Source organism: Mesoplodon mirus (genome assembly GCF_964341445.2).
Source record: "Mesoplodon mirus genome assembly, chromosome: 1".
Lineage (NCBI taxonomy): Eukaryota > Metazoa > Chordata > Mammalia > Artiodactyla > Ziphiidae > Mesoplodon > Mesoplodon mirus.
In genome coordinates, this window is record NC_138976.1 from 1,377,592 (window position 1) to 1,397,409 (window position 19,818).

Genomic DNA, 19,818 nt, shown 5'->3' on the forward strand with positions numbered 1-19,818 from the left:
AGCCGTGCCTGCCTCCCGGACGCCCGTGGGTCCAGGGCCCGTCCACGCCCTCCCCAGAGGGTGGTCTCTGCGCTGACCTCTGTCACCACTGCTTGGGTTCGGCTATTCCCGAGCTTCACGTGAAGGAGGTGCCTTGTCATCGTTGTATAGTGATGTCGATTGTGTGTGTACGCCGTGCGTTTGTGTATCTTTTCTCCCAATGCAGGACATCCGTGGGTTTTTTTAGTTTGGGATTATTAGGAATAAAGCCACGTGAGCGTTCTCGTCTGTGTCTTTTGGTGGCAGATGCCCTTGTTTCTCTTGGGTGTATCCCGAGGTCACAGGACAGCTGTGTGTCTGGCTGTAGAACGTCCTGCCAGCCCGTCCTCCTCAGTGGCAGTGGCCCCGTCCTCGCCCCGGGGGCTGCGTTGTCGGCCATTCTGCTGGGCTTAGAGACACTGTGTTGTGGGTTCGTGTGCTTCTTTCCCCTCCCCATCCGCATCTGTGTGGGGCCGGCTCAGGTCTCCTCCCGTCCCTCGTGGGGTCCTCAGAGGTCGGCAGGCGTTGTTGCGTGTTGTGGACGCAGGTCCTGCCGGATGTGCACACCTTCTCCAGCCTGTGGGTGGCTTTTAACGGCTACTGTCTTACGTAAACACAAGTGTGATTCAAACCATGCGCGGGCCGTGAGGTACAGCAGGACCTTCAGACGGGGTGTGATGTGCCAGGGACTGCCCCCCACCCCGGCTTGGGGCCGCCTGCTCTGCCGCAGGTTCAGAGAAGCGGGTGGGGGGTGTGAGTTGCTTCTGCCTTTCGTGGCAGACGTCACGCGCAGCGTATGAAAAGCAAAGTCAGTGTCCCTGAGGCCTAATCTCTGCCAGCCTCGGAGGGCCTCTTCTTAGAGCCCACGCGGACTCCCCCCGCTGTCGCCACTCCTGCGGGGGGATGTCTCAGGCTGCTCATTTGTTGGCATTCAGACGTGAAAAGCTCCAAGAGGCAAGCTATTGTTCTAATTTTTTTTTTAAGTGTGGTAAAGTATACAGAAAACTTACCACTTCAACTGTTTTAAGTGCCTGGCTCTGGGGTGTCAAGCACGCTGTCCTGCACCTATCCCGGGACTTTCTCGTCTTCCCAGACTGAAGCCCTGCCCCCCAGGCTCGCTGCCGCCCAGCCCGCCCGACAGCTGCTTCCTGTCTCTGTGGCTTTGCCGCCCTCGCGCGTGGGCCCCACAGGCTCGGTCGTGGCCCCTGTGTGTTGGGCTCTTTGCCCTCAGCGCCACGTCCTCAGGGTTGTTCTGGTGGTTTCTATGTTCAGAGCAGCGAGTCCTGGTTCTCTCGTTGGCTGCCTGTGAAGAAGAGGACAGAAGCTCACTTGCCAGACGACAAGAACAAATCGGTGCGTCCTGCCGGGTGGGCTGGGGGGTGCCGGTGGGTCCTGCAGCAGCGCGTCCGCCCGCCTGTCTGCGTGGAGCGACCCGGCTCCGGAGCAGACCTGAGCCAGCGCCTCGGAAGCAGTCACGTTCTGATTTCTGATTCTGTCCAGCCTTTGCTACTGAGTTTTCTTTTTACCTTTCACAATCGTGGCAGATTGTCTGGGATGAAAAGAAGAACCGCTGGGTGGACACGAACGAGCCGGAGGAGGAGGTGAGCCGGGATCCGGGCGCTCGCTGTGGCTGGGCGGGGAGCCCCGCCCTGGGCAGGGGCCTCCGTCTGCAGGGGTCCCCGTGGGCTCTGGGTCGGTGCGCAGACCCCGCAGCGGTCTTTCCCTCCGCAGAAGAAGGCTCCGCCCCCACCTCCCACATCCCTTCCCAAGGCTCTGCAAGCTGCCCACCCTGGCCCTGGAGGGCCCCCCAGAACCGCTGTGAACATGTATTCTAGAAAAGCAGGTAATGACGGCCAACCAGAAATCAGAGTTCACTTGGGTAATTTATTTGTCCTACAGACGGGCCAGAGTTCAGCGATGATACCGTGCCCGTGAGGTGGTAGTTAGTTTCCCACCAGGACGAGGACTGGTGTTCTGAGGATGAGTCCCCGGGGGTGGGGGGCCAGCTCTCTAGAGAGTTCAGCGTTCCTGGGCGGACCGTGGTATCACTGGGGAGCTAAGGGCGGAGCGGATGCGGTCGGCCGCGCCGTGGTGTGTAGTGGGACCCCTCGCCCGGGCAGAAGCCAAGCAGGTGTGCCCCCGGAGGGGCCCCCTTCCGGGCCCAGCCGACCCCGGGAGCGGAAGCCTGGCCCGGTGCTCTCTGGACACCAGGAGGACGGCGGGGTGACCTCGCTCCCTCTCCCCGTGGCAGCCCGAGCCCGAGCGCGCTACGTGGACGTTCTGAACCCGGGGGGCCCCCAGCGGAGCGAGCCAGCCCTTGCTCCCGCGGACTTCTTTGCGCCACTGGCCCCGCTCCCAATTCCCACACAGCTGTTTGGACCAGACCCAGGTAGGCAGCACGGGAGCAGCTGTGTGCAGCTTCTGACCTTTGGCCTCTTTCTGAGAGCCTCTGGCCTTAATCCTCTTTTAAGAAGAGCTAACTACTCACCCACATGCAGAGCGCCCGAGGTTCCCCTGTACTTGTCTGCGGACTTGTTTCCCTTGGCCTGCCTGAGGACCTGGGTGGAGCTCTCCCCTGGGGCTGTTCCCTCTGGGCCCCGGTGACGCGGGGGACGAGTGACCACCTCCCCCGCTGTCCCCTTCACAGATGCAGAGGAAGCACCGCCCGCCGAGGGGGCTGGCAGGGAAGGGCAGGCACCGGCGGGGGGGCCAGCCAATCCAGAGCCCGCCTCGGAGCCCAAGGTGAGTGGTGCCATGGGCCCAGGCCGGGGGTCAGGCAGTGGGAATTTGCCTCCTGCCCTGACCCGAGACGCAGCCCTGACCTTCTGCAGAGTCTTGTGTACACAGGGCTTACGGTGTGGGTCACACGCGCGTTACCTAGTAATTTTGTCTTGCTGAACTTTTTACAGTGAAGAGGGTTTTTTTTGAATGATTATAACGTGTATGTGCAACGCAGTCGTTCAGAGTTTGGTCTCTGAGGTTGGATGGACCTGGATTTCAGCCCTGCTCCAGTAATTAGCTTTTTTTTTTTTTTTTTTTTTTTGCGGTACGCGGCCCTCTCACTGTTGTGGCCTCTCCCATTGCGGAGCACAGGCTCCAGACGCGCAGGCTCAGCGGCCATGGCTCACGGGCCCAGCCGCTCCACGGCATGTGGGATCCTCCCGGACCGGGGCACGAACCCGTGTCCCCTGCGTCGGCAGGCGGACTCTCAGCCACTGCGCCACCAGGGAAGCCCCAGCAATTAGCTTTGTAAAGGTGGGGGGTCGCTCAGCGCCTCTGAGCCTCAGCGCCCTGCCCTGTGGACGGGCCGACGAGAGCGCGGATCACGGGGCTGTGGTGGGGCTCGCGGCAGAGGCGCTCGGTAAGGATGCGCTGCAGGCGTTGGAATAGCAGGGCCACGCGACACCCTTTCCTGACCCCTCAGCAGGCGCGCCCTGTGGGGTAGAGCGGGCCGTCCTGGGTGGTCCTGCCTCGGTGGGTGCCTCCGACGCACGGGCTTTGCAGTAGCCGGCCTCCCTGCTGTCCCGGCAGGTGCTCAGTTCTGTGGCGTCGCTCCCTAGACCTGAACGGCCACCCTCCGAAGCGGACGGTTCCCAGGGAGGAGAGGTAAACAGCGCCCGATGAGCGCGTCTGCTGAAGGTCTGGGCTGAGGAGCCTCGTTTTATTGTCCAGATGGCTTCTCCCTTTAAAACGAACTTAATGGGTAGGAAGAGGGCAGCTTAGAAACTTTCTAGAACTCAGAAAGTGTTGTATTCCTTAAAAAAGTCACGCTTGTTTCCGCAGAGTTGTTTGGGAACTCTGGCTAGGGTGAGGGGCTGCGTGTGTGTTCGGCAGCCGGGCTCGCCCCTCTGCCGGGCTCTCTTGTCCTCGGTCCCTCAGAGGGCACGAGGTCTGGCCGCCTTGGGCCCAGGTCTGGGCAGACCTCCCTCCCCGCAACCGGGGGTCGTTTCCAGTAAAAACTGTACATGAAAATAGGAGTTTCAGGCTAACTCTGGCTTTTTTCCCATCGAGCTGTACTGATTCTAACAGCATCGTAAAGCTCTTTGGAATTAAACTGCCAGCTTGGAGCAGTGACACGCATGTTGATTTTTGTATTTGTCTGTATCTGTGTGTTCTTGCTGTTTTGTAGCTTTCGCGCTGTAGTTCACTGAGCTCGTTATCACGTGAAGTGAGCCAGCATTTTAACCAGGTACCTGTGGCTGGCCGTGTGCACTGGACATGGATTTGAACGGGGTTGTCTGTCTTTCCTTTGAGATCGCTGTGCTGGTCGGTCATCATGCCCCTGGCCACTGACATTACTTGTCACCTCCCAGCCATCACATGCCTGAGGATGCAGTGTTCCTTTCTTCAGAAGTTTTTAAAGGGTGGCGTTGAATAGCCACACACATCAACAGTTGGACCGACCCCAAGAAGCTTGTAGTGAACGAACAAGCTCTGTGGTTGTGCTCTTTCTGAATTGGTTTTTTCAAATGACTGGCCATAGGCATAGCCTCAGAGTGTGTGTGTGTGAGTGTGTGTGTGTGAGTGTGTGTGTGTGTCAGAAGCCCACCTGGGTCAGGATGCTCTCGTTTGAAAGAGAGAATTCTGTTTTCTGATCAAGCACGAGCAGGTTTATTGTAGGCAGGCAGAGTGGGGCAGTGACAGCTGTCCGGGGTCACGCTGTGGGAAATAAAGGAATACTTCATCTTCTCTGCGTATTGGGGCACTAAGCTTTTCCCTCGGCTTGGCAGAAAGGCTTCATGTGACTTGTTTTATTTGTGAATTAAAACGCTGGATTTTGTAGCTGGACACCTGAGAGGTCTAAAGCAGTCAGAAGCACCTGCTAAGGGCTCACCCTGGCACTGAGTGCCCGCTCGGAGCTCCGTGCCACCTCACGTGTGTGCTCTGGTTCTGAAGCATCGTACTCTGCATGTTGCTTTGGTTTTTACCATTTTTCTATGAACCATTAAATAATTAAATACAGCGTTGCAAGAAGTATCTTTGACCAGCTTCCGTGGCACACTTGAAAGTATTGATATCATAAACCCTTTCTCAGAAATAGTACCTGTATTTGCAAATGAAGCAAGCCGCTGTGCACTGTTAGTTGTTGAGGTGAGCTCTCTGTGCTTCTCAGGCTCCCGGGGCTCACCCCCCTGCAGGGGGCCCTCCCGCCGCAGCGGTGCCCTTCTACAACCCTGCGCAGTTCGCACAGGTAAGTGCCCCTGCTGTCTCCCCGGGGTGGGTGGGAACCGGGGTGGGGGCTCCCCCGGCGAGACCCTGACCCGCCCACTCGCCCCCTCCCACCCCTGCCGCGGCCCTGGGTGGGGGTGCCCCTGCCGGTTCCTGCTGACACTGCTGTGGGGCGGGCCTGACTCCCTCCCCCATGCTGGCCTTGGCCTCCCTTCACCTGGTAGCTCGTGACCTCCAGGCCGGGAAGGTCGTGAATGCTTCCTTTTATTTCTCTCCCTCCCAGGCTCTGGCTTGTGGAGGATGGACTGGCCGCCAGTCTGGGGAGCGCAGGGTGGGCAGAGGTCTGCGGGGAGGTCTTGGCTTTCGGGATGCAAAGCCTCACCTGACCCCGGCCTGTCCCAAGGCAGACCTGCCCTCACCGCCTCGTCCCTGGCCTCGGGCTTCCTCGGGGGCGGGCCTTCCCGCCCCCTGCACCTTCCCCTCATCCCTGGTTGCCATCTGCTTCTCCATTCCACGATTCGGTAGTTGGGTTCTTCTCTCCTGTAACCTGCATCTTGTAGTTTACGCCTTTACAAAAACCCCTTGACTGTCATTTCAGTTGGCATTTCTGCGGGAGCAAGAGGAGGCGCCTGTGTTCTGTCCACGGCCTCCCCTGGGCGCCCCTTGCACCCCTCGGTGGCAGGCCAGACCACACTCTCCCTGGGCTCTTTAGACACCCAGCTGTTGGAGTCAGCCTCACTCCACCACCCTAACCAAGCTGCAGGCACCTCTAAAGGGAATGCCAAGATGTGCTACTGACTTGGTCCGTGACCGTGGGCTTGCAAACAGAATAAAACGAACAGAACATGCCTGTTTGCTGAGAGAACGATCTGTTCTGGCTTGTTCCACAGACCTGCTGATCCTTCCCCAAGGGGGCCCCCCCGCCGTCGGGGACGGGCGTGCGGAGCTCAGTGCTGTCCCTTGTCGTTTCAGGCCTCTGCTGCCTCGGGAAGTTCAAGGATGGGAAGGATTGGCCAGAGGAAGTACCCAGCATACTGAGCTAGAATGGTCCCTGTCCTGAACTGGCATTTGGAACCCTGAAGTGATTATTCCACCAAGAGCTCAGACTGATTGCCTGCGACTCCCGTCTGTTCCCAAATGGAGACAGATGCAGTGATTCAGAAATGATTTATGAAGTGTCGCCAGCATTAATTCCACACCTTCAGGAAGCTGGATGAAAAGAGGGAATCTGTGACTTACTAGAATCTTACACCTGAAGGAATGATTTAAGGATCCAACATTCACAGTCATTTGAGGATGTTACACTGAGTGAAGCTGGAAACATCTTGGCTATGGGAGGACTTTGCTTTTCAGTAACTAAGGCATCTCTCAAAACCTAACGGTGAGTTATTGCCAGATAAATCCCAGGGGTCCTTCAAGACGCTGGAAGGAAACAGTGCACCTTTGACTCAGAGAGGAACGCGGCCAGGGGTGCACGTCCTGAGGTGGTCAGCCCCCACCGTGGTCAGCCCCCACCTCGCGCTGTTGAACCTGGAAGGATGCTTCGTCTCAAAGGAAACACGGGCTTCATTTAGCAACAGTTCCGTTAGGTTTCGAGAGCGGCCCTCGCTGCTGACGTGTGTTTATCTCCTGTAGCGAAGATGTGTCCAGCCCTGCGTAATTTCCTGTGGCCTCACTAGGACCGTGACGCTTCCACGCAGCCGGAGGGACTGGCTCTGCTGTCAACGAGGGGCGGCTCCGTCGCTGGGACAGAGCCACAGGGGCCTCGTTCTCTGATGTGACTGATGCGAGTTAATAAACCAGTGTCACAACTGTGACTGGTGAGTTTGGTTTGGATTTTTCCCTGCGGACCAGCTGAGGCCATGTGTTCTGGCCCGCCTTCACGCTGCAGTCCAGTGGTCTGGCTTCCTCTCACCATTGCGTCGTTTAAGGAGTTGGTAACATCTTGAAGAAAGTGGCTTAAAATAGTTTCTTGTCAGAAGCTCTGGAATCTGATCTTTCTGCACGGAGACCTTCCGTGGCTAATACGCTGACTCAGCCTGTGAACCTGCACAGGAAGACCTCCTCCTGGTGGACTCAGCTTTAAGGCTTCATCGACTGTTCTTAAAACTGTTCACTTTCTTCTTCAGTCTAAGGAAAAGATTTAAATATTTAAAAAAATCATTAGGAAATAATTTCTGTAGAACGCTGGGGGAACATGGTTTGTTGGGGCTTTAGTCTAAGGGTAGGGCTTGTGTGAGGGTGGGGTCCGCGCGGGCCGCTCTGGGCCACCTGCCGTCTGGGAAGGACTCACAGAACGGTTTCCAGAATGTTTCACTGATTCGTCCCTTTGGGAGAGGCCGACCTTGCCGACGGGCAGTCTCTCGCGCCCCAGGGCCAGCGCTCGGTGCAGTTCCTGGGCCGAAACCCACCTGGCGCCCTCGGCTTCCTCCTCAGCCCTGCCCGTCGTCCTCTGTGTTTGACTGCCAGCGACTTTTGATTCCAGAAGCTTCCTCCGAGGCGGGAGCTGCTATTTTTCCTAAATGCACATTGTTCAATAAAATATTTTGCGCTCTCAGGCCCTTTCACCATGTCTCCTTTTGTTGATTGGAAGCCCGTGGGGAGCCCCTGGCCTCACCGCCCTTTGTTGATTGGCTTACAGAGGCGCCCCGGGCCACTGGTTCCCGTCTTCTGCCAGACTCGCCCGTTAGGGGCTCCCAGGAAGAAGGGGCGGCGGGCGGGTCTGATGGGAAAACCCATCCTGATGGCAGTGACAATGAGAGCCCAGGGCAACGCTGTGCCTCCTAGTATCCCCTCTGCAGGGAAGGTCCCCACTAGACGGAGAGGAGAGCAGGGGCTTCCGGGCGCGGGGAAGACGGGCAGGGGACCGGGGAGCGGGGCGGACGCGGGGAAGGGAGCCGCGGTGCTCCTGGCGCCCACCAGAGGGCGCCCTCCCGCCTCGCTTGGCGCCGCTGGGTCCTCCGGCCGCCAGTGGCCGCTGCGGGCGCCGGGGCCGGGGCCGCCCTGCCCGCCGGTTGCCGGGGAGCGGCCGCCGAAGCTCGCGGGGCTGGGGAGCAGGCGGCGCCCCGAGGTGGGGGCGCGTGGCTCGGTGACCCCGGGCGGGGGTGTGGGAGGGAAGAGACCTCCGGGAGGAGTGCGGGGTGCGGGGCGGCAGTCCTGGAGGAGGTGCGGGGCGGGGGCTCGGGGCCCAGGGGTCCTCGGCACGGAGTGACCGCTGGGCGGGGGTGCGGAGGCCTTGGGCGGGGCTCGAGGACTGGGCGGGGCGACCCTGGGTTGGAGTCGGGGCGCGGGGATCCCTGGCGCGGCATCGGGTTGCGGGATTCTTGGCGTGGGGCGGGGCGCGGGGATCCCGGGCGCGAGTCTCGTCCCCCTTCCCCACCCCCAGCCCCGCGGCTCCGCGGCGGTCGTTGCCCTGGGGAGCGCGCAGCCGGCCGGCCCGACTCGCAGTCCTGAGTCAGGGGCCTTTGCTGCCCGGGCCGCTCAGGGTCGCCCGCTCTCGAGGCGGCGTCTGCGGGCCGAGCGATGGTGGTGGGCTCTCAGGTGAGCGAGGCCGGGCCGCCGGGCTCCCGGGGGAAGGGGCGCGGGCCGGGACCCCTGCCAAGGCCGTGCCTACACCTTGGGGGCGGGAATTCTCAGTGGGTCGCGCCCCTGGCTCCCCACGTGAGGAGCAACCCTGTCAGGAGGGTGGCTTCTCTCCTTCCTAAGATGCTGGGCCTTCACCCGCCTCCTAGGAGGAGGCGGCGGCCCGGATGCCGACGTGCTTGTTCTTGCTGGACTGCTGCTGGCCTGTCCGCTCTGTCACCCTGCACCACAGCTGTCCTCCAGGATCATTAAATGGCATCGGGGCTCCAGTCGTGGAAGGCCAATCGCGTGGTTTTCCCTTAGGTACTTGCCGAGGATTCCAGACCGTCAGGGCTCCCAGCCATGCAGCAGCTGGCTGTGCTCCAGCTGGACCACCCCAGCCCCAGGGGGAGCTGCTGCCCTTTCTCTCCGCAGCGCGCCCAGCGACGGCTGACCACGCATCCCTGACGCTGGACGTCGCCAGCAGCCCCAGGAGGAGCTGTCTCCCGGCTCGGCCGGGCTGCCGCCGGTGTGAGGGCTGGCCCCTGGACTGTGCCGTCCAAGCTGGCGAGCCTGGGGCACTCGGAGGCCGCCCAGCAGCCCACCGCCCAGGGGCATCTGCAGCCTGAAGTCAGAATGCTCAAGGGGCGGCTTGCAAACACTGACGAAGACCTCGCCGCCCGCCCGGGGTCCCCGGCCGCTGACGACCGTCGGGGACCCGAGAAGAGCCCAGTGCTCCCCCTGGACACACCGGCGCAAGTCGGCAGCGAGGACCCACAGGCCAGGGGGGGACCCTTCAGTCCGAAGCCGCCGCCGCCGAGGCCCAGGCTGGAGCGAGCATTGTCCCTGGATGAGAAGGGCTGGAGGAAGAGGCGTTTTCGAACCAGCCGTGAGGACCTGGCCGCGAGGAATGGGGCCAGCCCCTCCGGAGGCTCCCTGCAGGACGAGGCCACCGGGCCCGCCGCCCGCAGTGGCTCCCCGCCCTGCCTGAGCAGCTCCCTGCAGGAGATCCCCACAACCCGCAGGGCACCGGGCAGTGGAGGCCCCTCCTCGCGGGGTAACTGTCTTTCCGGAATGCTCAGCACTTCCCTGGATCTCCTGCACCGGGATGGGGCCTCGGCCGGGAGCAGCCCCCGGCTGGCCAGCCTGCTTCCCCCGCGCCCACTGCCCGCCATGGACTGGAACGTCACCTCCGATGCCCTGCGGACAGCAAACAAGGTGGACTGGGATCACGCGGACTACCAGCTGCGGTGGCAGGCCAGACCATTCCGGGCCCACAGCGGCCTAGGCCCCGGCCGGCCCCCGAGCCCCCTGGCCCGTGACGACTGCTCCCTGCACTCGGCCAGGTCCACCTTCAGCCTCCTGGCGCCCATCCGCACCAAGGACGTCCGCAGCAGGTAGGGCCTCGGGGGCGGGCGGCATCGTGGCCTGCGTCCGTGGCCTTCGTTAGCCTTCAGAAGCCCCGTGAGAACCACGGGAAGCCTCCCCTGAAAGCGTGTGAGGTGCTGCAGCGGGTCTCCCTCCACTGACCCCCATCTCCCAGGCCCTCCCTAGCTTTTCCTTTACGTCTCAGCCCCACAGGCTCTATGAAGCAGATGGTGGGGTACGCAGATCCCTCTGCACACTGGGCGGCCCTGTTTTCCTTCCCATTTCTTGCTCCGTCGGGGACAGCCCTCGTCCACGTGTGCAGGTCGGCCCAGGACTCCGGGGTGGGTCGGAGAACCCGCGTGCACGTAGCTGCTTTGATCAGGACCAGGGTTTAGTCAGCTGTGCCCTGTGCACGTGCCGGCACTTTTCCAGGATGGAGAGCTGGACACGGGTGGGGGCCCCAGGGACTGCGGCTGGGCTGCCCTGAGGGGAGAGTCCCCGGGGCCCACCTCTGGCGGGGAGGGGCGCAGGCAGAGCCCGACTCGTGCGCTCTGCTCTCAGGAGCGCCCCGGGATTTCTCAACATTCGGGTTCGGTCTGCCGAGGGCCGCCCAGCAATCTCCACCCCGGCCCCGACCCCATGGGCAAAGAGAGGGGTCTCGCATCTCAGAGGACGCCGGGCCTCCGGGCCTCAGGGGGCTTGAGTAACTAGTCCGTCTTGACTTGTTTATAGTTTGAAGGGGAGGCGGGCGCCACCCTTCCGCTCGGCTCCCATCTCGCACCTCTGCCCACCTCTTCCGAGCCAGCGCCATGAGGGCTCACCAGGACCGGGGTCCCAGGCACTTCTGAGCCCGACCCAGCCACGCCCACCAGCTCGCTCCTGACCCACCGTCTCTGGGAGCCTGGTGTCGGGCCACACTGTGGGGCCCACACTGACTCGGAAGGCCATCCCGCACTCTCCCCGACCCCCGGCCCTGTCCGTGCTGGGCCTGGCCGCTGACCGCTGGCTCTCACGGCCCCTGCTGCACCGGCCGGGGCTGGGCAGGTTTTTGAAGCGCACATCGGGCCTCGGCCCTGACTTGGGGGCCCCACGCCACCCACTTCCTGCCGGGGCGCCCGAGGCCCCGGGGGGCGGGGGGAGCTCTGTCACCACCGCCCCCCGCCGCACCCTCCCATCCAGACCAGGCCTGCGCCAGCCCCTCTGGACGTGGGCCCGGGGAGGAGAAGAGTGAGGCAGTCCCTGTGCTGGTGCCCTGGGGCAGCCGCGACGAAGCGCCGCAGACTGAGAGCCTTAAAGCAGGAGTTACTCCGTCCCAGTTCTGAGGCCAGAATTCAGAAATCCAGGTGCGGCAGGGCCGCGCTCCCTCCCGAGCCTCCAGGGAGGGTCCTTCCTGCCTCTTCCAGCTGCTGGGGGCCCAGGCGTCCCCGGCTTGTGGCCGCGTCACCCCGGTCTCTGCTCCGTCCTCACGTGGCTTCTCCTCTGTGTCTGTCTCTCCTCTTCTGTAAGGACAGCGGTCACTGGATTTAGGGCCACCCTCGTCCAGGAGGACCTCATCTCAAGATCCTTAACTAATTACATCTGTCTGCAAAGATCTTTTTTCTAAATAAGGTCACATTCGCAGATTCTGGGGTCAGGGGGCAGATGGAAGGTAATCCTCACCCACCCCCACCCTTGGTGAGCCCAGCAGTGAAAGCCAGGCAGGTGGTTCCTCTGGCTGCCAGCCTCCCTCCTGCACCCTCCATCAGCGCCAGGCACTGTTTTAGGGCAAATCGGGTTCCTTTGTTAAAGTAATTCAGCATGTTTCTCTTCGTGCGTTTAAAGTATTTCACAGGGAGTTCCCGGGGTGTCCAGTGGTTAGGACTCGGCGCTCTCACTTCCACGGCCCCGAGAACTGAGATCCCGCAGGCCGAGCAGCCAAAAAAAAAGTATGATTTCTCTGTTTAAATCTTATGCAATTTATGTAGACTCGCCAGTTACACAAAAATGAGAAGCTCATCTCAAAATCAGATCCCCAGCTTCGCTGTCACACAAGCAGCCAACAGTGGGTTGTTAGGCTCCCCACCTCCAGACCCTCTGTGTGTCCTAGGACACGGGTCGGCGGGCTGGGTAGGGACTGTTTCAGCTGTGGGAGCCGTGTGGTCTCTGTGGCAGCGCTCACCTCTGCCGTGGTGGGTGGGAGAGCAGCCCAGGCCTGGCACCAGCGGCGCGGCTGTGGGGCAGGAACGCCTCCTTCAGGGAGGCTGAAGGGTGGATCTCAGGGCACTTTCCCATGCCACGGACTACTGGTTTTTCCCAACCATTTAAAAGCATAGGGGACCTCCCTGGTGGTCCAGTGAGTAAGACGCCACGCTCCCAATGCAGGGGGCCCGGGTTTGATCCCTGGTCGGGGAGCTAAGTCCCGCGTGCCGCCACTAAGAAGTCCGAATGCCACACCTAAAAGATCCTATGTGCCGCAGCGAAGACCCCGTGTGCTGCAACTAAGACCCGGTGCAGCCTAAATAAATAAATAAATATTTACAAATAAAATAAAAGCGTAGGAGCGATTCTTAGCTTGCGGGCTGCACGCAGGCCGTCTGGATCTGGCCCGGGTCAGGGCTGAGGACTGAGGAAAGGGATGCAGACTGTGCCCTTGGAAGGGCTGCTTTCTGGTTACGCTGCGGACGGGGCTGCTTTGGAGAAGGCAGCCCCGCGGGCAGCAGTCAGCCGGTTAGGATCCTCAGCACGGTGGGGTGACCTCAGGGAGGTTCCTCCCTCCTGACGTACTTGAATTCATGTCCTACGAAGCTTGGTCAGGGTTTAAGAGTTTCTCATGCGAGTGTGTAAGTACTGGGTCCTGATTTCATCTCCTTCAAAGGGATTGGTGCCGGTTTGCAAGCTAAGGTGTAGGGATTCCTTAGCAAGTTGGAATGAAAACAGCAAGTGAGACATTTGAACTTGGATTGAGCCCACGGGTTCCCCTCCCTCCTTGCGAACCAGACCAGACACGGTCCTATCACTGGTTCTCCGGGAACGGTTTTCACGTGGTTGAAAAAAAAAAACCCAAGGCCGTACTAACATTCTTCCATGACATGTGGAAATTACATGAAACTCAGGTTTTGGTGTCCTTAAGTGCAGTCTCATTGGCACATGGGCACCGGCCGAGGCTGCTTTCAGGGGTTAAGCGGTGACAGACCGATGGCCTCGAAGCCTAAGTCCTGCACGGCGCTCACGGAAGGAGCGGGTGTCAGACGCGGCCCCCTGCGCGAGGGCAGGACCAGAGCTGGGGCTTAGCTGTGCTGTCTTAGGGCCTCTGCGACGCTGTTCGAGACTTTGCACCATTTGCCTGCGCTATTCTATGAGAATCTCACAGTGGATTGAACTTTGGGGTCCTGTGAGGACAGGTGTGTCACGGGCAGCCTTTACGAGCTCCCAGTGCTGGGCGGCGAGGCAAAGGCCGGAGCCCCGGACAAGGGCGCACGTCCCCCCAAGTCTGCTTGCCGTGCAGAAGCCCACCTCGACCTCTGTGGCCCTTCCGGGGCTTTGCCCTTAGCGGTTCCACGAAAAAGCCCCAAATGTCACCTTTACGTCCCTTCCTCTCGGGAGGCGACGGAGGGAGGTGTTTGTAGCGCTGCGAACACAGGGGGTTTCCCTAGAGAGCAGGGCACCTCGGCACTGTGCTCTGTGCCGACCACGGGGTCCTGAGGGAGTCCCAGCTCTGGGAGAGGAGCGCCCGGCCCCTCCCTGGGCCCATGGGCTGCGACCCCCCACCCCCCGGCCCCGGTTCAGTCTGTCCCGTGTCCGCAGGAGCTACCTGGAGGGGAGTCTCCTGGCGAGCGGGGCCCTGATGGGGGCAGACGAGCTGGCCCGCTACTTCCCAGACCGGCACGTGGCCCTCTTCGTGGCCACGTGGAACATGCAGGGACAGAAGGTAAGCGGGCTGCCCACCCCCACGCAGGACGGCGCTGGGTTCCCACCAGGTTCTTCCTGGGCCCCCCAGCCTCCCCGTCCCGCGGAGGGGCCTCCTGTCCGTCATACCCTCTCGCCCACCTCTCCACCGCCTAGCGGGGCATGAATGCTTCTTTTTGCAGACACACCGTAAGTATTTTTTAAGAGTGGTTCTAGGCTCCCAGCACGTTTGGGAGGAAGGGGCGGAGATTCCCTGAGAGCCCCCTCTCCCCCACGCGCGGCCTTCCCGTGGAGATGCCCAGCACAGGGCCAGGCTGTTAGGGTTGCCCCGGGCCACTCCTGGGTGCACCCTGTGGGTCCCAGCAAACATGTGGGGACGTGAGTCCGCCACTGTGCACCTTGGACTGGCGTTCACACCAGAACCCAAGTCTGTTTCCCGCTGTGTGTCCCATGCGGTCAGGGGCTCCTCCATCCCGCCTGCAAGGCGGGGCGCTTGGAGCTCAGGACTTCTGTGCCAATGGAACGAGAATCTGACCGCCAGGGCGACTGAAGCCGGGCAGGCTGGGGGTCCGCACGCTGATTTCTGGGGAAGCCTGCTGGACGCCATCCCGCCGGCTTTCTCTCCAGCCACCCCGTGTCTCCTGGGGGTCCCTTCCCACAGTTAGGGGGCTCCATCCCTGCGCGTGGGGTGCTCCAATTCTGGGGCCAGCCATGGGCTTCTAGACTGCGGGTGACCTAACACTGTTGCCACCACTGGGGTCTTGGGCCATTTCCTGAGCGCCTCCTGTCGTCCGCGTGTGCCAGTGTGCTTACTGACCAGAGAATCGAAGTGGCCATGTCCTGGGCTGACATTGGGGTGATGGGTGTGGGGAGAGAACAGGGCAGGGCTGGGTCGGACGGGCCCCCACGAAACAGCGACCTGAGCGGAAGTGAAGGCAGACGCCCGGGCTGGTGCCGCTGCCACCCTCGGGGAGCCACCAGGGTATCCACGGCGTGGCCGACACCAGGGCCCAGAGGGCCAAGGCCGGCAGCAGGTCGGGGGTGAAGACCACCGACCGGGCGCCCGCTTCCTTCCCTCGGGCTGCAGTGAGGGCAGAGGTGCAGGGGAGGGGGCGTCTCCCTCCCCTGCCCCATGCACATCAGGGGTGCACTTGGGGGCTGGCCAGGCCTGTGGGTGCCCAGCGAGGGAAGAGCGCAGCCAAGGGGGTGGTGCAGGCTTGGCGAGGCCAGGCTTGGGGGAGGAGTGGGCGGCCTGCCTGGGCCAGGGGCTCCCCATGTGTGGCCTCGGGAGCGGCCTTGTGTCCCCAGGCAGCAGGAGCCCCTCGTGCTGGGCCCCTTCAGCCCCTGCCAGGCGCCGCTTTTCCAAAGGAGCTGCCCCCGAACCTGGACGAGCTCCTGCTGCCGGCCGAGGCTGACTTCGCTCAGGACCTGTACGTCGTCGGGGTCCAGGAGGGCTGCTCGGACAGGTAGGGCTGCACGCCCCTCTCCCGCCACTGCCGCCGCCCCGCCCCACGTCTCTGCCGTGCCGGCGCACCCGGGTTCCTGTGAAGAGCAGCACCAGGCGGGCCTCTGGGGCTGAAGCTGCTGTGGCCCGAGACCCCCGTGTGGGGCGAGACGTGGGCCGTGGCCGAGCCTGGGCTGAACCGGGATCGTTTGCTTCTCCAACGGGGGCTCGCAGAATTTAGAAGGAATGCGGTTCATCTTGTAAATGAAGGGCTGCTCCAGGAGACGGTGGGGGCAGGTGGAGGCCAGGGCACAGCGCAGTGCGGTCCCGCGGGCTCCAGCCCAGCCCGTGCAAGGCGTCGCTCGCCTCTCCTGGGTCTGCCTGCGGCCCGGGCTGTGTCACCAGTTTACCTGCTGGGGGTTGGGGGCTGGGCCCCGGCAGCACACGGGCAGCAGCGCGAGGCCTGGCCGGAGCGGAGGGGCCCCGACTGCACCAGGCCCTGTGGGGAAGGTGGCCTCCCTCCTGCCCCCCGGCTCTTGTCAGGGGTCGGGGACCCAGCCTGTCACCGGGGGTGCAGGAGGAAGCGGGCCTCCCAGGGAGGCCCCGGGCTCCCCCTCGTGCTACGCGCCCACCGTCCCCTCCCCGCAGGCGGGAGTGGGAGACGAGGCTGCAGGAGACGCTGGGCCCCCACTACGTCATGCTGTACTCGGCAGCCCACGGGGCGCTCTACATGTCTGTGCTCATCCGCAGGGACCTCATCTGGTTCTGCTCAGGTAGGCGGCCCGGGGGGCCGGACGTGCGCGTGGGGGGCAGGCGGTGCGGCGCGTGGGGCCTTCGGGGCTGCATCCGGCCCGGTCAGCCCTGCTCCCTCCGTGCAGAGGTGGAGAGCTCCACGGTGACCACGCGCATCGTGTCGCAGATCAAGACCAAGGGGGCCCTGGGCGTCAGCTTCACCTTTTTCGGCACCTCCCTCCTCTTCATCACGTCCCACTTCACCTGTAAGTCCCTCGCCCCTGGACCCCCAGACCCCCTGGTGGCGAGGGTCACGGTGCAGACGCCATGTGATTAGAGCTTGCTGGGGTTGGGGGTGTCGGCCTTCAATGGACCCCCGGGCGCCCAGCCCTGGACTCAGAAACCTGCCTCTGGAGAGGGCCCCCCGCGCTGTCCTTGCAGCTGGAGACGGGAAGGTGGGCGAGCGGCTGCTGGACTACAGCAAGACCGTCCAGGGCCTGGCGCTGCCCAAGAACGTGCCGGACACCAGCCCCTACCGCTCCGACGCTGGTGAGCAGCTTTACCTTCCCCCGAAGACGAGGCGGCTTCTGCCTCGTTCTCTGGAGGGTTAGTGGAGACGGCCTGTTCGGAGCTTTTGAGAATCGAGGTCAGAAAAGTCTGGAAAGTCGCTTGCTGACCGAAGCGAGGCCTGGCGCCTGCTCCCTGAGTCGTGACCCGTGACCGCGTGAGCCCAGAAAGCTGTGGACGCGCCCCCCCCAGCCCTGAGCCCCAGCAGCGTCGTGGGCAGCCACCCGCTTCCCAGGGAGCCCCGGCCCTGCGGTGGGGCTGAGGAGCGTGGGAGGCGCTGGGCTCATGTGCTTTTCCACCCGCTCACGCCCCAGCGGACGTCACCACCCGCTTCGACGGGGTCTTCTGGTTCGGAGACTTCAACTTCCGCCTGAGTGGCGGGCGGGCGGCCGTGGAAGCCATCCTGAAGCAGGACCCGGGCGCCAGCGTGCAGGTCCTGCTGCAGCACGACCAGCTCACGCGGGAGATGAAGAGAGGTGAGGCGGGGAGAGCAGCCGCCCGGCCAGGAGGGACCCCGGGGGGGCGGGGGTGACCCTGGGCTCCGAGCCGCGGCTCTGAGGTGGGGGCTCTGCCCGTCCTAGGGTCCATCTTCAAGGGCTTCCAGGAGCCGGACATCCACTTCCTGCCGTCGTACAAGTTTGACATCGGGAAGGACTCGTACGATACCACCTCCAAGCAGAGGACCCCTTCGTACACGGTGAGCCGCCCGCAGGGCTGGGGGAGCGCGGGGGCCGGGCCTCCTGGGGGGCCTCGACACGGGCACTCGTTCAAGGGCAGCCAACGCGAGGCAAGCCGGTCCAGCCCGGCAGCCAGACGGCCCCTGGGACCCTTCCCGCAGGACCGCGTCATGTACAGGAGCCGCCACAGGGACGACATCTGTCCCGTCAAGTACTCCTCCTGCCCTGGGATCAGGACGTCCGACCACCGCCCCGTGTACGGCCTATTCCGGGTCAGAGTGAGGCCGGGGAGAGACAAGTCAGTGCCCCCCTCACTCCCGGGCCCTGGTGGGGGGGGCGTGGGGGGGGCCGCCTGGGAGCACGGCCTGGTCTCCTGTGTCCTGATGACCCGGGGGGAGCAGGGTTCCAGCTGCCCCGTGTGGAGGTGGCTGCCGTAGGTTGTCTGAAGCAGGTGTCAGGGGAGTGACACGCCAGAGGGTGGGGACCTCGCCCGGACCCCTGGAACAGCCAGTGGCAGCTGGGGTTGTCCTAGAGCTGCCGCGAGGCAGGCCTGGCCCAGGCGGGAGGCAGCGTCCCGCTGGCTCATGGCGCTGTGCTGCGGCCGTGCTGCCAGTCGGGGCAGCCGCGGGGACCCAGGCCTCGGCCATCCCCACCCTCCACGTGCCGCCCACAGCAAACGCCCGAGTACAGAGGCCAGGAGGACGGTGCCCCCTGATGGCTCTTTCCTCCCCAGCATCCCACTAGCTGCCGGGAAGTTTGACCGAGAACTGTACCTGATAGGAATTAAGAGACGGATTTCCAGAGAGATCCAGAGACAGCAGGCGCTGAAGAGCCAGCACTCCAGCGCCATCTGTACCGTCTCTTGAGGAAATTTGCCGAAGGAGGACTGGTCACCTGCAACCCGGGAGGGTGTCTGACCCAGGAACCTGGGAAGACGGAGGAGAATGCCGTCCGGGACGCTGAGGAACTGCTGCTGGGGGCTGCCCCCTCCTCCGCGAGAGCCCGACAGGAGGCCCCAGGTCCGGCGCCCGCCGCTGGGACAGAACCGCACGCCCCCACGGCGCTTCCCTCTCTCAGGGCGGCCTCCCCCCACCGCGGCCGCTGTCGGTGGGAGACGCCGGGCTGGCCGTGAGCAGCTCGCGTGCCCTGAAGCCAGCGGCAGAGCCCGCGCGCGGGCCAGGCACCCTGACCTCCTTTGTTATGTCTGCACGTCCGGGTCTGCGGCCTCCCAGCAGCCCCTCAAACCCAGACCCAGAGCTGCCCTTCCTTGTCTGAGCGCCAGGCATGCCGCCGGGGGCCCGGTGACCCTGGGCCTCTGTTCCCACGGCACACGCTAGGACCGAGCTGAGGCTGGGATGAGGTCGGCCGGCCGGCGGCTCAGGCCCACGAGACCGCCTCCCTCTCCTCTCCCGGTCCACTTGGGTCCATTTGCTTAGGTAACCTTAGCTACACGTTAAGTGGTACGTTTCCTGGTCTGAGAGGCTGCTGGAGGCTTGGAATGTCACACCTTGCCAGCCTAGGCCGGCCCCCACCAGCCTGGATGTCTTGTTTTCTTAAAGGGTTTAGAGTCCGTTATTGCTTTGTGTCTTAATCCGTCTCGTAAAAAAAAAAAAATTGAGGCTTTGAATGTGGGGAAATCTCGGGGCATTCAATCTCGTCTTTTATTTATTTTTCCATATTTATATTTTTAAATAAATGCATCTCTTGAATCTTACACTCTTCCTGGCCAAAGATGGGTCCTGGAAAGAACCAGTCTGTCGCGGTGCTCTTGTAAGAGGCTGTCACACTCCACAGCGAGCAGCTCGGCCTCTCCCGGCCCGTGCTGTGTGTTCCTCCGCCCTCGCCCACTGCCCCCAGGTAAGTGTCCGCTGGGAAAGGGCTTTTAGGGAATAGTGAACACTTCAGACTTGAGTGAATCGTGATCAGTGGTGTAAAGCCAACTCCCACGAAGACCGTTATCAAACGTTTATTCACCTCCACTTCCAGAATATGGAGTCTGAACTCTAAAGCAATATACACGCAATCTTTTGATACCAATGGGAGAAAGTCCATTAATGAGAAGGCACAGCTAATCCTATCTGATTTCAAGAAACTCTTCAGGTTGTATGTATAAAATTTTGCTCAAAGAATGTGCCATTGAGCTTTGAGTCAATTAACAGAAAATCTCTTTTGTTACAAAGGTTTTTGTGGTAATGGGGCTCGAAATGAGTAGGGTTTTATGGATTCTTTCTAGGCATTTTCTCTGACCCAAATCATGGAGAAGAGAGTTAACGCAACGCTCACGTGTATTAGTTTGCCTTGACATTGGGCTTCGTGTCCTTGAGGGGGGGTCATTGCGTACATCTCATGGGTCCAAAGTGAAGCAGTTTACTTAGTATGAGCCATTATAGACTTTAG

General features: G+C 62.3%; 2 protein-coding genes across 12 annotated transcripts in view; both read left to right on the forward strand.

Annotated features, from left to right (window-relative positions):
* Positions 1-7,744, forward strand: part of SEC16A (SEC16 homolog A, endoplasmic reticulum export factor) — a 34,701-nt gene extending 26,957 nt beyond the window's left edge. For 2 of the 5 annotated variants that reach the window (XM_082639539.1, XM_082639538.1), the window contains exons 23-31: positions 1,291-1,371; positions 1,563-1,619; positions 1,750-1,861; positions 2,270-2,407; positions 2,666-2,760; positions 3,550-3,624; positions 4,148-4,207; positions 5,132-5,209; positions 6,160-7,744. In XM_082639539.1, the coding sequence (XP_082495665.1) occupies positions 1,291-1,371; positions 1,563-1,619; positions 1,750-1,861; positions 2,270-2,407; positions 2,666-2,760; positions 3,550-3,624; positions 4,148-4,207; positions 5,132-5,209; positions 6,160-6,225 (762 nt within the window). In that variant the 3' untranslated portion in view covers positions 6,226-7,744. The other 3 variants (XR_014295622.1, XM_082639540.1, XM_082639541.1) reach the window with 3 other exon arrangements.
* Positions 7,745-8,177: 433 nt separating this feature from the next.
* On the forward strand, positions 8,178-19,135 carry INPP5E (inositol polyphosphate-5-phosphatase E). 7 transcript variants are annotated; one of them, XM_082609199.1, is made up of 11 exons: positions 8,178-8,257; positions 9,073-10,145; positions 13,900-14,023; positions 15,370-15,467; positions 16,094-16,218; positions 16,324-16,443; positions 16,619-16,726; positions 17,059-17,220; positions 17,326-17,441; positions 17,583-17,719; positions 18,155-19,135. In XM_082609199.1, the coding sequence occupies exons 2-11, from the start codon at positions 9,385-9,387 to the stop codon at positions 18,285-18,287; spliced, it is 1,884 nt and encodes a 627-aa protein (XP_082465325.1). In that variant the 5' UTR covers positions 8,178-8,257; positions 9,073-9,384; the 3' UTR covers positions 18,288-19,135. The 7 variants fall into 7 exon arrangements, with proteins under 7 accessions (XP_082465325.1, XP_082465326.1, XP_082465327.1 ...); XM_082609200.1 differs by having other exon boundaries at positions 17,583-17,677; XM_082609201.1 differs by having other exon boundaries at positions 18,202-18,281.
* The last annotated feature ends 683 nt before the right edge of the window (positions 19,136-19,818 follow it).

Coding starts and splice junctions, on each gene's coding strand:
- INPP5E (XM_082609197.1), top strand. CDS start 9,385: ATGCTCAAGGGGCGGCTTGCAAACACTGACGAAGACCTCGCCGCCCGC. Junction 10,146..13,899: donor ACCAAGGACGTCCGCAGCAG/GTAGGGCCTCGG, acceptor CCGTGTCCGCAG/GAGCTACCTGGAGGGGAGTC. Junction 16,219..16,323: donor CCTCATCTGGTTCTGCTCAG/GTAGGCGGCCCG, acceptor CCCTCCGTGCAG/AGGTGGAGAGCTCCACGGTG.